Genomic DNA, 18,117 nt, shown 5'->3' on the forward strand with positions numbered 1-18,117 from the left:
TGTATTTGTTTTGATGTATGTTTTGTGTCAGCGATTTGAAGAGCATGTATCGAGTCAGGTGTTTGACGAGTGTGGTTGTTAGTTGGTTGGACTCTCTGGCTAGATCTGCTGGGCATGAGCGTGTTATATGATGTTATGTTATATTAATTGGCTTTTGTACTGTGGGCATCGTCACCATAGTGGTAATGGTTTTAGAGCTCCGAAACCTTGTCCGTTTGGGTGAACTGTGACCCCACCGTGTGCAACCCCGACCGTGGTCTGCAGGGGGAGAAGTAAACAGGGCAAAGGTAAGATGGGAAATGCACAAGTAGGAGTTAGTCTGAGAACAAAACAGACAAACGTAGGTCACAACAAAAGGGAAACATAACATGAGGGAAAGCGATAGTGATAACTAGAATGCATGCATAGTCTTCTGAGTAGCTTTCTATTTGTCCATCCTAGTATGAAACTTGCATTCTCTGTTGAAGGTGTGTATGGCTCAGGATGAAGTGTGTGCTAGCTTCGGAAGTTAGCTCGGTTCATTGGTGTTCTTTAGTTTGTTGTGTTGTTTCTCATCTTAGATGTTTTGTTCATTGTATTAGTTTTGATGTTGCATATGTTAGAAAGGTATTAATATGTGCAGCAGTGGCCTCCGTGTGATGGCCTATTCTTTGTTTCCTAACATAGGATTGTGGGTAGATCTTTATCCTATCAGGATCCGCCTGAAGCCTGCCTTCAAGTGCAACAGATGGTACGGCGTTCCTGCTTCTCTGCAACGTAAGTGATATGATATGATATGATAGGTTATTTATTACGCACTTAATACCCAGAGTTTTCTAAGCGCAGACCCGGGGATCAAACCTGTGTTGCTCTGCGTCGCCTTGCTTCCAAGGCGAGCATGTTGCCCCTGAGCTATCCTTCCGAGACTAAATGCAGAGTTTCTGAATGGAAGTGGCAGACCTCGGGTTCATCCTCTGACAAACTGGCCCGTCCCATGCTTCAAAGGCAATGTCGTTTCACTATCCGCTCCAAGAAGAGGGCCCCATTCAAGCCCGCATCTCTGGAGTCACTAACAACAAGGCTGAACTTTTCAAAATCTGCAAGGTACTCGCCAATCCAACTGCTGTCCCCACCTCTCTCCTTCCTTCCCAGGTTCTCTGCATCGCTTTGGCCTCCCATTTCACATCTAAAACTCAAGACATCCTGTCCTCACTCTCCACCACCCCAATATCCACTACCGCTCCTTCTCCCCTGCCTCCCTTGGCTCCCCTCCCTCCACCCCTGCCTTCTCCTCCCTCCTGCCCATAGCACCTGATGAGGTCTCGAAAGTTGTCCTCTCTATGAATTTCTCATCTAAACAGATGCCTCCCTGCTCCTCTAGAACCATTAAGGACAACATCTCCTCTCTCGCCCTGGCTATTTCTGACTTCTGTAACCACTCCTTCACACCTGGCTCTTTCCCTCTACCCCTCAAGCACTCCCTTGTGCACCCTCTCCTAAAAAAGCTGTCTGCTGACCCCTCCTGCCCAGCTAACTATCGTCCTATCTCCACCACCCCGGTACTGGGTAAACTTTTGGAGAAGTTGTTCATCCCCCAACTGATCCTTCATACTGAACTTGTTGGTTGCCTCCATGGCCATCTGGATTCCGGGCATCCATAGGCACGGAAACTGCTCTCCTGAACACCTGTGAAGATATGCTTGCAAATCTTGACTCTAACTCTCCTGCAGTTCTCATTCTTCTCGATCTCTCCTCTGCCTTTGATGCGGTCAATCACTCTATCTTCATGCCCTCAGCATCACGGATTCGGGAACTGGAATGGCTGACCTCTTTCCTCACTAACCAGCCCTCTCACCTGCAACTTGGCCCTTTCTTCACCACCTCACTCTCTACCTGCGGCGTCCCCCAGGTCTCTATCCTATTTCTGTGGCTCTTCAATATCTATCTCGCCTCTCTTGTCCACCTGATCTCCTCCTTCTATCCTCATTTCCAGTGTTATGCTGATGACACACAGCTTTCCTTCAAACTTCCCTCTACTACCTCTCGTCCTCCTCTCATCCCTGATTGTCTGGCTGCCATCCAGGCATGGTGTTTGGCTATCAATCTCTGTCTTAATGCCAGTAAGACTGAGATCCTTCTCATTGGGACACCTGTGCCCTGTTTTCATCCTACCCTCTGGCCACCCTTCTTGGGCCCTCTACCCTCACCATCCTGTGAGGCCATAAACCTTGGGGTCATCTTTGTCTCTGCTCTCTCCTTCACCCCTCACATCTTGGACCTTGCCAAGAAGGACCACTTCCAGCTTCACTTCCTTAGAGGCATTCTCCCAGTCCTCACTTTTCACCAGAAGCTCAATGTCCCCAGAGCTCTGGTCCTCTCTAAGCTGGGCAACTGCACCAGCCTCTTCCTCAATCTCCCCCTTTCCTCCCTACGCCCCCTTCAGCTAATCCAAAATAGGGCTGCAAGACTTATCCTTTGCCTCAAGCCCAGGGACTGTATCTCTCCATCCCTAACATCTCTCCACTGGCTCTTGCTGGCCACATGGATCACATTCAAGACCCTCTGCATCCTCCATAAGGCTTTCTGGGGCCTGAGATCACACCATCCCCAACTTTCCCTCCCTAAATACCTCCCTGCTAGAGCCCTCTGCTCCTCTAACTCCAACTCTCTACTTGCCAAACACTTCTCCAAGCAGAGAGTGGGGGGCCTTTTACTCTCTTCGGCTGGTGCCTCTCTTTGGAACAGCCTCCCTGCCCCTCTGAGACTTTAGCCGAACCGCCTTACGTTCTGGAAACTACTAAAAACTCTTCTTTTCTCTACCTCTATCCCTTCCCTGCTAATCACCCCACTGCCGCCGAGACTGGCGGCCTGGTCCTTCGTGAATCTCAGAGGCTACCAGGCCCTCTACCCAGATGATACCAGCACCCCACCCCGCCCCCCTTCAGTACTGCCTTTGAGGGCCCCCTGCCTGGCACCTGGGCATCCTTCCCTGGGATTCATCCGCCCTATCGCTTAGCACTTGTCCATACCCTGCTCACCCCCGACCCCCCTCCCTTCCCTATCTCTTGCACTTTATTCACAGCACTTGCACGCCCGAATAGCACAAGGCCTAGTAGGACCATGATTGCATATTTACTGCATTTTGCCATTGTTCTTTACTCCCCTTGTTCCCTGCCCACTTTGCCTTGAGGCGCCTGGAAACACCATTCTGTTGCACAGGTGCCTAACAAATGCTCAATAAATAAATACAAATAAAAGTCCTGCTGTTTTGAAAAGCCAGGCTTTTAAGAGTTTCCAGAATGCCACATGGTGTTCTGTGCTTGATGGGTCTGAGTTCCATATTCTTGCTAAGAGGGTCGACAAGGCTGTTCCTCTGCACTTGCTTTTCTTGTTGTGCCATGTCTCTATACGAATGTCCCTGCTGGATCTCAACGTCCTTCTCATTTGGTAGTGGGTGATTGGTTGGCATTCCACTCCTTGGTCATGCAGTGCCCTGTGTGACGCAAAGTGCTTTGAAGTGGATTATTTTCCTTACTGTTTGTGCATTTATCTAGCACATGCAAATGGATATTCCTCCTTTGTGAAAAGTACAGTGAGCAAAAAGCAATGGCTGCAAACTCTCAAAGTGGGAGAAAAAAAACACAGAACAGGTTATCGTGCCATGTTCTTTCTAGAGAGCGGCGCCTGCAACCTTTTTTGTATTGCTGAACGGTAAGTAGGCAAAGTGTGTCCAAGTCCATTCTATGAGTCCCCAACCACACCAGGTTTTCAGAATAACTGCTGACTCCCATTTATTTAGATTCCCTGTACTGGGAGGAATTAATTGAAAACAGGGTATGGATTTTGCTTTTGTGGACCGACTTGGAGTACACCGATTAGAAATCAAATTAACGACCACTGATTCAAGGCCTGTTGTAAGTTAAACCATGTACTTAAATAACACAGTTTGTAACACGCACATAAGTGCATGAATTCCACAGTCTGGTTCAATGGCTAAATAGCTAATTGTGGAAACAGTAGAGCTAACTTCTAAATCCTGTCTCGACTGATATGTGTGATCCTGGGCAAATTAGAGTGCCTCAGTTCCCTTATCTGACACAAATTGGGAGTGCCTCGAAACAGGCTTATGCATTGAAAATATTCAAGATTTATATTTAAAAGCCAGGTGATATAAGCTAGATTACATACAATTGCACAACCCTTGCATAAAACCGGGCCTTGGGAATAAGGTAATGTAAAGCAATGGTGATGCATATTGTGCCCATGAGCGCCGTCATGTTCCCCCAGCGCTGAAGCTTGTCGAATGGATATCATGTATGGGTCCCACGCCTGAAATTCCAGACTTTGGTCTCTTGCAAGAAAATGAAGTGCGGTGGGGTGGAGTTACAGGGAGTGAAGTGGGAGTAGGAAGCACCTAATTGGAGGTTGGTAGAGAAGGGCGTCAGGTGGGGTGGGGCGTGTTTATTTAAGGTGGGTGCATGTGGACTCGACTTCTCTCGTTCAAGTGAGAGCGTGTGTACTTAGAGGGAGGGGGTGCAATTGGTTGCTTGATGGGGTGGAGAAGTGCTCAGACAGTCCAACAGTCCAACGCTGTTTGACTTCAGCCAAAATGTCACATTGGTCCGCCCCTCCCCCCACTCTGGACGCACGCAGCCCCTGGTTGAGCTTGAAGATGCACGGGTTGAATCGGGGTGGGGAGGGTGATGAAATGAGGGGGTGGGGTTGGGTTTTTCTCAACAGATAAGAGAAGTTTTTTGTTTTTCATTTGTCAGCCCAATAACCCCAATCCTAGTGGTTATTTTTCCTTAAATCGTAGTGGACTCTTTTTAGGGTGCCCCTGTTTCTTTTGCCTCCAGGTACTGCCAGTTGCTATGATCTGGACTGCACGTGGTCATTCAATTGTGCTGAGAATAGGCTTTTGGCCACCCCAGGTTCAGTGATGTTGCTAGGTCTGGAAAAGATCCGGGGCTACGCTAATGTCGGGGATGTCGGGACTCGGGGCTAGCTAGCTTTTTGGCTGTAGTTCCATAGCTTCTATCCGGGCCTACAACCAAAAGACCCAGGGCCATAGCAACGCCTCTGCCCAGGTCACTAGAGCAAGGCTGCAGGCTCCGAGCCAGTGGCTCGCACCGGTCTGAACCGATGCAAGCTATTGACTGTTCATGAGCACCGGACATCATCATAGGGGTGGAGGCCCTATGCCCCTCCTCCTGAGGAGGATGTGACCGGAAGTCTGCAGGAGCTGCTATGTTTCACCTCGAGATAGTCTGCCATGTGACACTGTATGGGCATGGACATAGAGGGAAGACTAATTCCTCGAGACAATGACAGTTATTATTCTACAGAAGGCGGGAATAGTGTGGCAGGAGGCCAGTTAAGCGCCTTTTGATGTTTCAGGGGTTGAGCATCTGTAGCCGCTTGAAAGAAAGTGTTTGGAGGGAGAGAGTGGGTTAGTGGTTGGGAATTGGTTAATGCTAGGATACTATTTGTCTGGCAAGCCAAATGAAAACGACATTGCTAGAAATTCAAACTATCTTTTCTTGATGTTCACACAACTAAATGATAGCTTGTGCTTTTATAAACCACTTGATATCGCAGACCCTTTATGTTTCACAGCGCTGTCAATAATTGTATTTATTTATTTAATTTATTGGGCACTTTTTAGGCGCTTATACAATCAGCAAAACTGTTTCAAAGCACCCACAGGGCAACAGGGTGTGGCTGCGGAAGGTAGACAATGAATTACAACAGCGATAAATATTGAATTAATAGTACATACAGATCATGAGAATAACGAGGGGTGACAAACCTACTATGCCTTGTGAGTGTTCAGAAGGTGCAAGTGCAGTGGGGTGGGGGGAAGGGAAATGTGCTGTGGTGCTCATGGAGAATTGCTCGGGGCGAAGTGCTAAGAAAAGAAAAAGAAAAAACTTAAGTGCAACCTCTCTTGGGGAGGGTGAGCCTAAGCAAGTGCAGTATATAGACAGCGGCTGGGATGAGAGATGTGGGGGGGTCAGGGCCCAAAGGAAACAAAAGGGCCCTGCACATCAGTCACACTACTGTATGATGAGCAGGGAAGAGAGCAGGAGAAGAAGGAAGAAGTAAAGAGAAAGGTCCTGAGGCTTTTTTGGATCTTAAGGAGCTCCTACGCAAGACGCAGAGGGAGAGGGAGGCTATTCCACAGAAGGGAGCCCTGGGTCCATAATGGGGGTTCACTGTTACCCAAGATATGATATGATATGTCATTTATAACACGCCTGTACATAATTATGTCTAGGCAGGACAAGTCTGGGGACGGGGGGACAGAGGGAGGACAAGGCACCGGATAATAGTCAAGTTGGAGCCCTCCATTAAATGAAAGGCTGAGATTAGCCCGCTGTGATGCAAACCGTGAACTTGAGTCTAGTGCCTCATCCCTGCAGATAGTGCATTGACTTGCTGGGCTTTCTTGACGGCTACATATAGTAATGCACTGACACCAAGCACTTGTGTAAGGTTTGCCTCACCAGAAAACCTTACGTGGACTGTCCATTCCAACCCTACAAACTTCCCTTTCATTTCCCCATTTACACTTCAAGAGGGTAAACAGGCGGCGACATTCAAGGAAGTGGGGCAGAAGCAGGGGGGCGTCTCTTATGCCAGGAGCACCCAGGCAGATGGCATGGTGCATGACAGAGGCATCCTCTTATGCGGAGGAACATCCATCATACATGTGCCAGCCTGAACATCGCGTCCATGCCACCCTGCCTGCGGAGGGAATGACTAATCCCAGCCAAATGGCCCGTGCCCAGCTGGCCTGCTCCTACTCTGACCCGATCCATTTAAAATTAGATTATAAATGTCAAGGTCTAAACCTTCCCAAGCGTATCAGCGTTGTAGGGTATTATTTCAGACTGTCCGTATTATTAAATGGGTGCATATCAACTTTTCCTTCTGAAAATTGCCATCCTTCTATCCTTGAACCATGCCCACGGTATGCTAATATGAATTTTTATTTCTATATAGCACTTGCTGCTATCGCAGTTTTGGGCATGTCGTGGCGCTGGGAATAACAGATGTTGCCATTACTCACGTTTTCGACTGTGGAAGGATAAAAGGATATGCTGTGTTTGCTGCGTTTCAAACCTATGACCTGTCGTTTAACTTCAAAACTCCAGCAGCAAGCTCTTAACTTGCCGAGCTAGCTGAGCTTTACACTTCGTGAATTTCATTAACAGATTGGAAACACTTAACACTTAAGGTCGGACTGGAGCACTAAATGGGCTCGGTGACCAAGGTAACAGTGCCTCACAGCTGCAAATAGCAATGTGTTCCATTTGTGTCAGACCTTTTTTAATAGTAATCAAAGAGGGGCGGCGGAAGGGAGTGTGGGGGCGAGCAAGCCGCAATGGACAGCTGCAACACATCAAACTGGAACACTTTGGCCAAAACACCTCGCTCACACTAGCATGTTGGGTCTGCAATTCAGGCTGGGTTCCTATTGCCCCCACGACCGTATCCAGACAGCCATCCAGTGATGTTTTTCTTGGAATTCTGGGACTTGTAGTTTTCCTAAATTTAAAATGGAAAAGAAAAAACCTTAAACCCCAGCATTTAAAAGGGAAAAAACAGACAGGACTGGATGGCCTTCTCGTGTATGGCACGGAGCGCCTGAAGAGCTCTGATAGCATCATTTGGATGGAGTGCCATTCCAGGGGGGGCATAGTCCAGTGCCTGGTCCTTGACTGCTCCATTGTCAATAGACGTGCACCGCCCTCTACACTGCACCACTCGTGGTGAGTGCCTGGAATATTTGGGGCACGTACCACACTGTGTTCATAAAGCCGTGTAAGGATGCGGCACCGCAAGAGATGGTAAGATGTGAAAGTGTTACCAGTAGCCCCATTTCATGACTCTGAGTCTTAGGCCCTGGTCGGGATGTCCCTTGCTTACTCCGTGTGAACACATGGTGAGTGCTGTCAGCTTCAGAGCTGGGCATGGCAGGCCAAATGGCTGGCTTGTCCTAGGCTCGAGTGCCCCTGTTTGGCTAAAACACAGGAGGAACCCTGCCTACTCAAGGTAATTCAAATTGTGGGGGAAGAAAAAGTTGGAAAAAATATGCATGTTTTTAGGGCGGGGACTCTACCCGGCCAACTTCCGTTCTCTCCTGCACCTCCACACCTCAGGATTGGCTGGGGTGGAAAGGGGAGTCTACAATCCCTATATTGTTTCTTGTTAAAGGCGTGGCATCTGGGGAGTGGACACCACTGGAATCGGGAGCTCGGGCCCCAACTCCAGTCCTTCATGTGAGCCCCTCCAGCCAGTGTATGAGTCCAGTCCTGCGTTATCTCTGTGCTCCTTTAGACCACCTTGTTCCAGCCCCAATTGCTCGCACCCGACTCCTCAGAAGTAGGGTGGCCAACTCTTTGATAGTCTTTCACTGGACACTTGCCCACAAGGCGGTGATGACGCCACAACGTCATTCACGTTTGGCCCGCCCCTTTTTTAATTTAAATGTTTTTAAGCGCTCTTAATTCCTGGCTTAATTGAAATGCAAATGGTTTGTCCTTGGGAGGTGATGGTCACCTTATTTAAATGCAAACATGACCATCAGGACCCCAGGAACAAAGCATTTGCATTTGAATTAAGCCAGGTGTCGGAGCATTACAGCTCGACCTCCAGGCTCAAAAGGAGCCAGGCCACAGAGCTGCCCAGGGAAAGAAAGCAGCGGGCGGCAGCGCCATGCCGTGTAAATGGTCTCTTCAGTTTGCAGAGTGACTGTGCTGGAGGCAAGTTGTTCTGACACAAGTCGGGACAACCTGCGTCCCGCACAGCCACGCTGCAAAGTGCGGGACAGAGTCCCTAACTGCGGGACAATCTCGCGAAATCCGGGACAGTTGTCCACCCTACTCAGAAGAATAGTTCAGCGGTGCGAAAACCCCAGCGACTCAGGAGCGTGTGTCCAGAGAGTGGCCTGGGGTGGCACATGCTCCCCCTGGCATCTGATTGGCCACCTCAGGTGCCACCCCCTTATCCTAAACTATGATCATTATGTGTGTGTGCACTCGTACTTCATGCCACCCCAGCATAAGTCAGTTCCCCACTTGGCCCACCCAAGTCAAAAGGGTCTGGACACGCCAGCGCTGCGACTTCGGAACAATGAGAAGTGGTGCAACCAGTGGTGACCTCCCCCCGGAGCAATGCAGTGCAAACACCCTGCCTTGCAGGGACAATGTGCTGTAGCGTGAGCACCCCTGCGTCTACCTCTCCCCCCTTGAGCCCTACCATATAGCATCCACGGCAAAAGCAACGTACTTCCACAAAGCCGTTTTGGATGTTTCCGCTGAGAAGGGTTGTGGTGGCTTAAATTGGCAGACCTGTCCTGTGATGTGGTCTTGTGTAGTGGAGAGTAAGGGTGTCTTGTGTAGTGGGGGTGGGACGTGGGAAGGCAAGATGCCATTCCATAGTATTAGCGGGCGGAAGCAGGTCTCATATGGTGAGGATGGAGAAGCAAGGAGGCAAGATGGCGGCCATGAGTCTGGTGCTGGAAGGAATCAGGGTGGAGAGGCAAGATGCCCAGCAGGGGTCTTGTTTGGTGGGGGCCGGTAGGGAAAGGCAGGATGCTAGTAAGCAGTGCTACTTGTTGTTCAGTGGGTGGGCGTGAGGTACAGGGCCAGGTAATGGTCTTGTATTGTATAGTAAGGGGTGCGGCGGCTGTACACCTGTTAGGGGTCTCCTGCTGTGTAGGCGAGTGGGATGAGAAGGCAGGACACAAGCTATGGGTCTTGTGTGGTGGGACATGGTGAGGCAGAAAGCCTGGTATGTTGTCTTGCCATCACGGCTCATGTTTGGCTCACCTCTGGCTTGGCTCTACCCATGAATTCTTTGGCTGCGCCCAGCTCTTGTCAGCTTTGACTTGACTGCAGCTGTAAGCTAGGGAGTCATAAGTAGCCCCCTTGGTCTTCATGATTTGGTTATTGGAGCATTCCATAAGTATTTCTTCCTTTGGTTTTCAAAGTCAGCATACAGTAATGCTGTGAGGCCCGGTCTAGCAGTGCAGTGTTGTTTACCTTGCAGGCAGTAACCCTATGGGGGCAGGTGTAGCACTGCAGTGCTGCTTACCTTCCATGCACTAACCCTATGGGGGCAAGTGCAGCACTGCAATGCTCTTTACCTTGCATGCACTAACCCTATTGGGGCAGGTGTAGAACTGCAATGCTGTTTACTTTGCATGCAGTAATGCTGCGGGGTCAGGTGTACCAGTGCGGTGTTGTTTAGCATGCAGGCAATAATGCTGTGGGGCTAGGTGTAGCACTGCAGTGCAGTTTACCTTGCATGCAGTAATGCTGTGGGGCCAGGTGTAGCACTGCAGTGCAGTTCACCTTTCATGCATTAACCCTATGAGGCCAGGTGTAGCAGTGCAGTGCTGTTTACCTTGCATGCAGTAACCCTATGAGGCCAGGTGTAGCAGTGCAGTGCTGTTTACCTTGCATGCAGTAACCCTATGGGGGCAGGTGTAGTCCTGCAATGCTGATAACCTTGAATGCAGTAACCCTATGGGGGCAGGGGTAGCACTGCAATGCTGTTTACCTTGCATGCACTAATCCTATGGGGGCGGGTGTAGAACTACAATGCTCTTTACCTTGCATGCACTAACCCTATGGGGGCAGGTGTAGAACTGCAATGCTGTTTACTTTGCATGCAGTAATGCTGTGGGGTCAGGTGTACCAGTGCGGTGTTGTTTAGCATGCAGGCAATAATGCTGTGAGGCCAGGTGTAGCACTGCAGTGCAGTTTACCTTTCATGCATTAACCCTATGAGGCCAGGTGTAGCAGTGCAATGCCGTTTACCTTGCATGCAGTAATGCTGTGGGGCCAGGTGTAGCACTGCAGTGCAGTTTACCTTTCATGCATTAACACTATGAGGCCAGGTGTAGCAGTGCAATGCCGTTTACCTTGCATGCAATAATGCTGTGGGGCCAGGTGTAGCACTGCAGTGCAATGTACCTTTCATGCATTAACCCTATGAGGCCAGGTGTAGCAGTGCAGTGCTGTTTACCTTACATGCAGTAACCTTATGAGGGCAGGTGTAGCAGTGCAATGCTGTTTACCTTGCATGAAGTAACTCTGTGAGGCCAGGTGTAGCAGTGCAATGCTGGTTACCTTGCATGAAGTAACTCTGTGAGGCCAGGTGTAGCAGTGCAGTGCTGTTTACCTTGCATGCAGTAACCCTATGAGGCCAGGTGTAGCAGTGCAGTGCTGTCTACCTTGCATGAAGTAACCCTATGAGGGCAGGTGTAGCAGTGCAGTGCTGTTTACCTTGCATGCAGTAACCCTATGAGGGCATGTGTAGCAGTGCAGTGCTGTCTACCTTGCATGCAGTAACCCTATGAGGCCAGGTGTAGCAGTGCAGTGCTGTCTACCTTGCATGCAGTAACCCTATGAGGCCAGGTGTAGCAGTGTAGTGCTGTCTACCTTGCATGCAGTAACCCTATGAGGGCAGGTGTAGCAGTGCAGTGCTGTTTACCTTGCATGCAGTAACCTTATGAGGGCAGGTGTAGCAGTGCAATGCTGTTTACCTTGCATGAAGTAACTCTGTGAGGCCAGGTGTAGCAGCGCAGTGCTGTTTACCTTGCATAAAGTAACTTTGTGAGGCCAGGTGTAGCAGTGCAGTGCTGTTTACCTTGCATGCAGTAACCCTATGAGGCCCGGTGTAGCAGTGCAGTGCTGTCTACCTTGCATGCAGTAACCCTATGAGGCCAGGTGTAGCAGTGCAATGCTGTTTACCTTGCAACAGTAACCTTATGAGGGCAGGTGTAGCAGTGCAATGCTGTTTACCTTGCATGCAGTAACCCTATGAGGCCAGGTGTGGCAGGGCAGTGCTGTCTACCTTGCATGCAGTAACCCTATGAGGGCAGGTGTGGCAGGGCAGTGCTGTTTACCTTGCATGCAGTAACCCTATGAGGCCAGGTGTAGCAGTGCAGTGCTGTTTACCTTGCATGCAGTAACCCTATGAGGCCAGGTGTAGCAGTGCAATGCTGTTTACCTTGCATGCAGTAACCCTATGAGGCCAGGTGTAGCAGTGCAGTGCTGTTTACCTTGCATGCAGTAACCCTATGAGGCCAGGTGTAGCAGTGCAGTGCTGTTTACCTTGCATGCAGTAACCCTATGAGGACAGGTGTAGCAGTGCAGTGCTGTTTACCTTGCATGCAGTAACCTTATGAGGGCAGGTGTAGCAGTGCAGTGCTGTTTACCTTGCATGAAGTAACTCTGTGAGGCCAGGTGTAGCAGTGCAGTGCTGTTTACCTTGCATGAAGTAACTCTGTGAGGCCAGGTGTAGCAGTGCAGTGCTGTTTACCTTTCATGCAGTAACCCTATGAGGCCAGGTGTGGCAGTGCAGTGCTGTCTACCTTGCATGCAGTAACCCTATGAGGCCAGGTGTAGCAGTGCAATGCTGTTTACCTTGCAACAGTAACCTTATGAGGGCAGGTGTAGCAGTGCAATGCTGTTTACCTTGCATGCAGTAACCCTATGAGGCCAGGTGTGGCAGGGCAGTGCTGTCTACCTTGCATGCAGTAACCCTATGAGGGCAGGTGTGGCAGGGCAGTGCTGTTTACCTTGCATGCAGTAACCCTATGAGGCCAGGTGTAGCAGTGCAGTGCTGTTTACCTTGCATGCAGTAACCCTATGAGGCCAGGTGTAGCAGTGCAATGCTGTTTACCTTGCATGCAGTAACCCTATGAGGCCAGGTGTAGCAGTGCAGTGCTGTTTACCTTGCATGCAGTAACCCTATGAGGCCAGGTGTAGCAGTGCAGTGCTGTTTACCTTGCATACAGTAACCCTATGAGGCCAGGTGTAGCAGTGCAGTGCTGTTTACCTTGCATGCAGTAACCTTATGAGGGCAGGTGTAGCAGTGCAGTGCTGTTTACCTTGCATGAGGTAACTCTGTGAGGCCAGGTGTAGCAGTGCAGTGCTGTTTACCTTGCATGAAGTAACTCTGTGAGGCCAGGTGTGGCAGTGCAGTGCTGTTTACCTTGCATGCAGTAACCCTATGAGGCCAGGTGTGGCAGTGCAGTGCTGTCTACCTTGCATGCAGTAACCCTATGAGGCCAGGTGTGGCAGTGCAGTGCTGTCTACCTTGCATGCAGTAACCCTATGAGGCCAGGTGTAGCAGTGCAGTGCTGTTTACCTTGCATGAAGTAACTCTGTGAGGCCAGGTGTAGCAGTGCAGTGCTGGTTACCTTGCATGCAGTAACCCTATGAGGCCAGGTGTGGCAGTGCAGTGCTGTTTACCTTGCATGCAGTAACCCTATGAGGCCAGGTGTAGCAGTGCAGTGCTGTTTACCTTGCATGAAGTAACTCTGTGAGGCCAGGTGTAGCAGTGCAGTGCTGTTTACCTTGCATGCAGTAACCCTATGAGGCCAGGTGTAGCAGTGCAGTGCTGTTTACCTTGCATGCAGTAACCTTATGAGGGCAGGTGTAGCAGTGCAGTGGTGTTTACCTTGCATGAAGTAACTCTGTGAGGCCAGGTGTAGCAGTGCAGTGCTGTTTACCTTGCATGAAGTAACTCTGTGAGGCCAGGTGTAGCAGTGCAGTGCTGTTTACCTTGCATGCAGTAACCCTATGAGGCCAGGTGTAGCAGTGCAGTGCTGTCTACCTTGCATGCAGTAACCCTATGAAGCCAGGTGTGGCAGTGCAGTGCTGTTTACCTTGCATGCAGTAACCCTATGAGGCCAGGTGTAGCAGTGCAGTGCTGTTTACCTTGCATGAAGTAACTCTGTGAGGCCAGGTGTAGCAGTGCAGTGCTGTTTACCTTGCATGCAGTAACCCTATGAGGCCAGGTGTAGCAGTGCAGTGCTGTTTACCTTGCATGCAGTAACCTTATGAGGGCAGGTGTAGCAGTGCAGTGGTGTTTACCTTGCATGAAGTAACTCTGTGAGGCCAGGTGTAGCAGTGCAGTGCTGTTTACCTTGCATGAAGTAACTCTGTGAGGCCAGGTGTAGCAGTGCAGTGCTGTTTACCTTGCATGCAGTAACCCTATGAGGCCAGGTGTAGCAGTGCAGTGCTGTCTACCTTGCATGCAGTAACCCTATGAGGCCAGGTGTGGCAGTGCAGTGCTGTTTACCTTGCATGCAGTAACCCTATGAGGGCAGGTGTAGCAGTGCAATGCTGTTTACCTTGCATGAAGTAACTCTGTGAGGCCAGGTGTAGCAGTGCAGTGCTGTTTACCTTGCATGAAGTAACTCTGTGAGGCCAGGTGTAGCAGTGCAGTGCTGTTTACCTTGCATGCAGTAACCCTATGAGGCCAGGTGTAGCAGTGCAGTGCTGTTTACCTTGCATGAAGTAACTCTGTGAGGCCAGGTGTAGCAGTGCAGTGCTGTTTACCTTGCATGCAGTAACCCTATGAGGCCAGGTGTAGCAGTGCAGTGCTGTTTACCTTGCATGCAGTAACCTTATGAGGGCAGGTGTAGCAGTGCAGTGGTGTTTACCTTGCATGAAGTAACTCTGTGAGGCCAGGTGTAGCAGTGCAGTGCTGTTTACCTTGCATGAAGTAACTCTGTGAGGCCAGGTGTAGCAGTGCAGTGCTGTTTACCTTGCATGCAGTAACCCTATGAGGCCAGGTGTAGCAGTGCAGTGCTGTCTACCTTGCATGCAGTAACCCTATGAGGCCAGGTGTGGCAGTGCAGTGCTGTTTACCTTGCATGCAGTAACCCTATGAGGGCAGGTGTAGCAGTGCAGTGCTGTTTACCTTGCATGAAGTAACTCTGTGAGGCCAGGTGTAGCAGTGCAGTGAGGGAGGGAAGTGGGGAAAGGGTAAAGTTGTTTTTGGAGCTGGCGGTGGTGGGTGTTTGCTCTCCACAATATAGATGGCGCCACCCGCGGTAGGACCTCGCATGGCTCTACACAGTGTTCCAGCTACCTGATTGGCCGAGCGCCCTTCCCCAGGTGTGAATGTGATATAGAAGTCACCATGCCGTTGCTCAATCTTTAGCACTGTGGCCAATCCTAAATCTTCTGACCCCTGGAGCGTTTGCCTCAGGCATGGGTTTGTCTGTGCTCACGCCCTCCAAATCATCAGGGCTCGGCTAGGTCTCCCAAAAGCACATACAGGAGTGTTCACGGGAGGGTCAAGGTACACATTTGCACACCCGATTGAATGAGAAACGCACTGGCACACAGCATTGAAAACCTTTGCTCATAATCCAAAACCGTTCCCACTACCCCTTTGTTCAACAATTATCGAACAGACAGTCGGGCGACTCACCCTCACCACCAGTCTGTGGAACCACCGCCCGCCACGGATCAAGAACATTCCTGAATGTTTTTCCTTTAGAATATCTCCCAAGACATGGCTCTCCAAACAAAACGGACTCTTCTTTCCATCGTTCTGATCCTAGCACCAAAAGACCAACTCCAAGCGCTTTACACCTTCTGATAATAATTAAATAAACTATATGAGACCTGTTTGGAGTGTGGTTAGGTATGTGTTCAAGAGAGGGTAAGATTTTCTAGTCCAGATGTTTTGAAGTGGTCCTCCAACAGCTACACAATATCAATTTTAATTCATTTATTTGGATGTATTAATATCTTACAGCGTAGGGAACTGACCCAATTTCATGTTCCAAAAATGTGTGCTTATAATAGAAACCTAGCTTGGAACTGAGTTAGCTTAGCATCATCCTAAAAAGGGAAATCTATCAACCGTATTTGCTCCCTAGAGTGTAGAGTTCGAAGTGGTAGTCAGAAAGAGAAGTGGCCAGGCCTGCAGTAAGATAGAGCTTTCATACTTACTTCTGACAAGTACATTAGCAAAAGACGTGGCCTGGCCGCAAATGTTGGTGATTTCAACACTGTAGTCTGCTGAGTCGTCCATGGAGCACCTAGGGGGGAGCAGAGATGTTACACTCACATGTTTTGTTGTTGAGAACATTTCAGGACAGCAAACATGTATACGAGCATGTCGGTGCTCCTACATGCTTGCAACATCTGTATGGAGCGCTAGTGTGGAGATTTCTAATATACTACCTGAAATAAACCGCTGTGTGGTCTTAACCATATTCGCACGCCAACAGCGCTTATGGGTAGGACATCCAATGCATGTCATGGGCTTTTCTTAGGTGGGACACAGCTGGTGCAACAGCAAAAGTGCTGATTTATTCCCTCTCCCACCCCCAGACAGGATTGCTCAAGCGGATATATGTGTGCCTCTGTAGAGTGTGAGTGCTCCAGCTGTGTCGTGATAACCACACCCGCCATTTTATTTGTGCACACGTCATTACTCTAATGTCATGTTGCCCCAATCCTTTCCCGCCTGTGCTCAAGAAGCACATGTAATAATATTAAATTATTAAATGTAAACTTCCCATATTTTAAGATGAGTGGTAACCAGGATTCCTATCCCTTAAACCCAGTCCTGGCATTGAGGATGTGTGTATATATAGAGCGTCGAAGCAAATTAGGTTTTTGGGCTGTGGGCTATACAATCACTCATGAAATAAAATCAATTTATTTGGGGAAACATAATATGGGGGCTAAACGCTAACGCGTAGAAGTCAGCAGTGGGCGATAAGGATAGGTGGAGATATGATGGTGCACGTGGGAGAGTAGGAGACCAGCACCATTTGCTCATAATCTGGAGATCCAAATTTAGCACGACCCACCAATCAGAAAACTGCACCACCTTGTAGATGTCTTCCTCCCCTTCCACCAAAATGGTGACACCTTTATTGTGTGTGGTGGGGGCGGGGGGACTGGACCCGGATCAACAGTGGTGTGGGCTGGACTGGGGACGAAGCAAAGCGTCACATAATGTGCTTGGTCTGAATATAGGATGCTGGCTGCTTTGCATAAAAACAAAGTGCATTTTGGGAGCATACTAATGATCACCAATTTATCAAGTATTCTGTGCTAGTAATTCAAACGTCCATTCCTTCTGAGCATGCAATACACACTTGGTTTGCTGCTCATTTCCTCTGTCAGACTAGTCACCCTGACAGTAAGATGTGTGCATAACATGAGACATAAATAAAGCTTTTCTGTAAAAAGATATTCCGCAGGGGCAGAGAACTTCCTCAACTTGGGGGCTATTGGGCCTCAATAGTTTTTGCAGGAGCGCATCTCGGTCTTGCTCAGGCCCTATTTCTCCCCTGGGGGAGGACCATTCGGCATTTGCCCTTTTGTTATCTGAGCGATGCCTCCATCCGTGTACACCGTACAGGTATGCAGGCTCATGACTAGTCCCTTTCCAACCTCTTATTCTCTCTCGCAGACCAAGGTGTGGATACGCCTGGTCTGGGTACAGGGCGTGCCACTCCTTGGAAAAATCCTCAGCGCTGTTAGACCACTAAGGTGGTGAGTGGTGCAGTATAAAAATCCCTGAACGTAACATAACTTAAAATAGAATAGTAAGCAACATTTTCAGCAAAGTTACTCCACTGAGTAAGTTCCTAATGATATCTTTGTGTGCCCCATTTGTGGTAGAATGTCCCACTAGTTGAGGCATACCTTTCGCCCTTTGTGATGCCACCATTATATCCCAGGCTCATTTCTGATTGGTTGAGAAATATTGCAATGTAGCCCTCCTTACTGGTGCTGTTCATGGCATTTTGAAGCAAGCTGTTCTCTTTAAACAGGCATGCCTGGGTCCGTACAGCACCACACAGTTCAGAACTCGCCCACGTACTTACTGCGCATGTGCAGTTGCAAACAACTTGAAGACTTCGCATCATTTCAAAAATGTCTGGTCTGTCCCCGAGCAGCTTTTGTCAACTACAGAAAGGAAGAGGGCCTTGGAGCTGCACATGGCAGTCCTGACTGTGCACAGCAGCGTTACATCAACAGCGCATGCTTTAAGCTTTTGAGTGACCGACAACAACACAAATAATTCCCTGGGGGAGGGGATCACAGGACATGGGGGTGAAGGGGGCACTAGACCCCCACTATCCCCCGATTTGGATGCAGTTATAACGTTGGTGGCAGAACTACACCACGTTTTTTAAGGCCTGTACACCCATGGTCTGGCGCCTGTTCTTCTTGCAAACATGCACAGTTCTGTATGACCGATGGGCAGCAATCCGTTTACTGAACCAGAATAATTCCTGCAACCTGCACCGGTGGGCACCTATTTAATGTGGCCATGTGCTTTCTAAACAGCCCCTGC

The 18,117-nt window shown here is 49.4% G+C and overlaps 1 protein-coding gene across 2 annotated transcripts in view; it reads right to left on the reverse strand.

Moving 5' to 3' along the window:
• The window catches only part of MYOM3 (myomesin 3), a 450,074-nt gene that overhangs the window by 249,994 nt on the left and 181,963 nt on the right, over positions 1-18,117 (reverse strand). For both annotated transcript variants that reach the window (XM_069622682.1, XM_069622681.1), the window contains one exon: positions 15,750-15,838. In XM_069622682.1, coding sequence (XP_069478783.1) covers positions 15,750-15,838 — 89 coding nt within the window. The remainder of the gene's footprint in view (positions 1-15,749; positions 15,839-18,117) is intronic.

The sequence above is a fragment of the Ambystoma mexicanum genome, chromosome 11 (genome assembly GCF_040938575.1).
Source record: "Ambystoma mexicanum isolate Mex_15411 chromosome 11, UKY_AmexF1_1, whole genome shotgun sequence".
Classification (NCBI taxonomy): Eukaryota; Metazoa; Chordata; class Amphibia; order Caudata; family Ambystomatidae; genus Ambystoma; species Ambystoma mexicanum.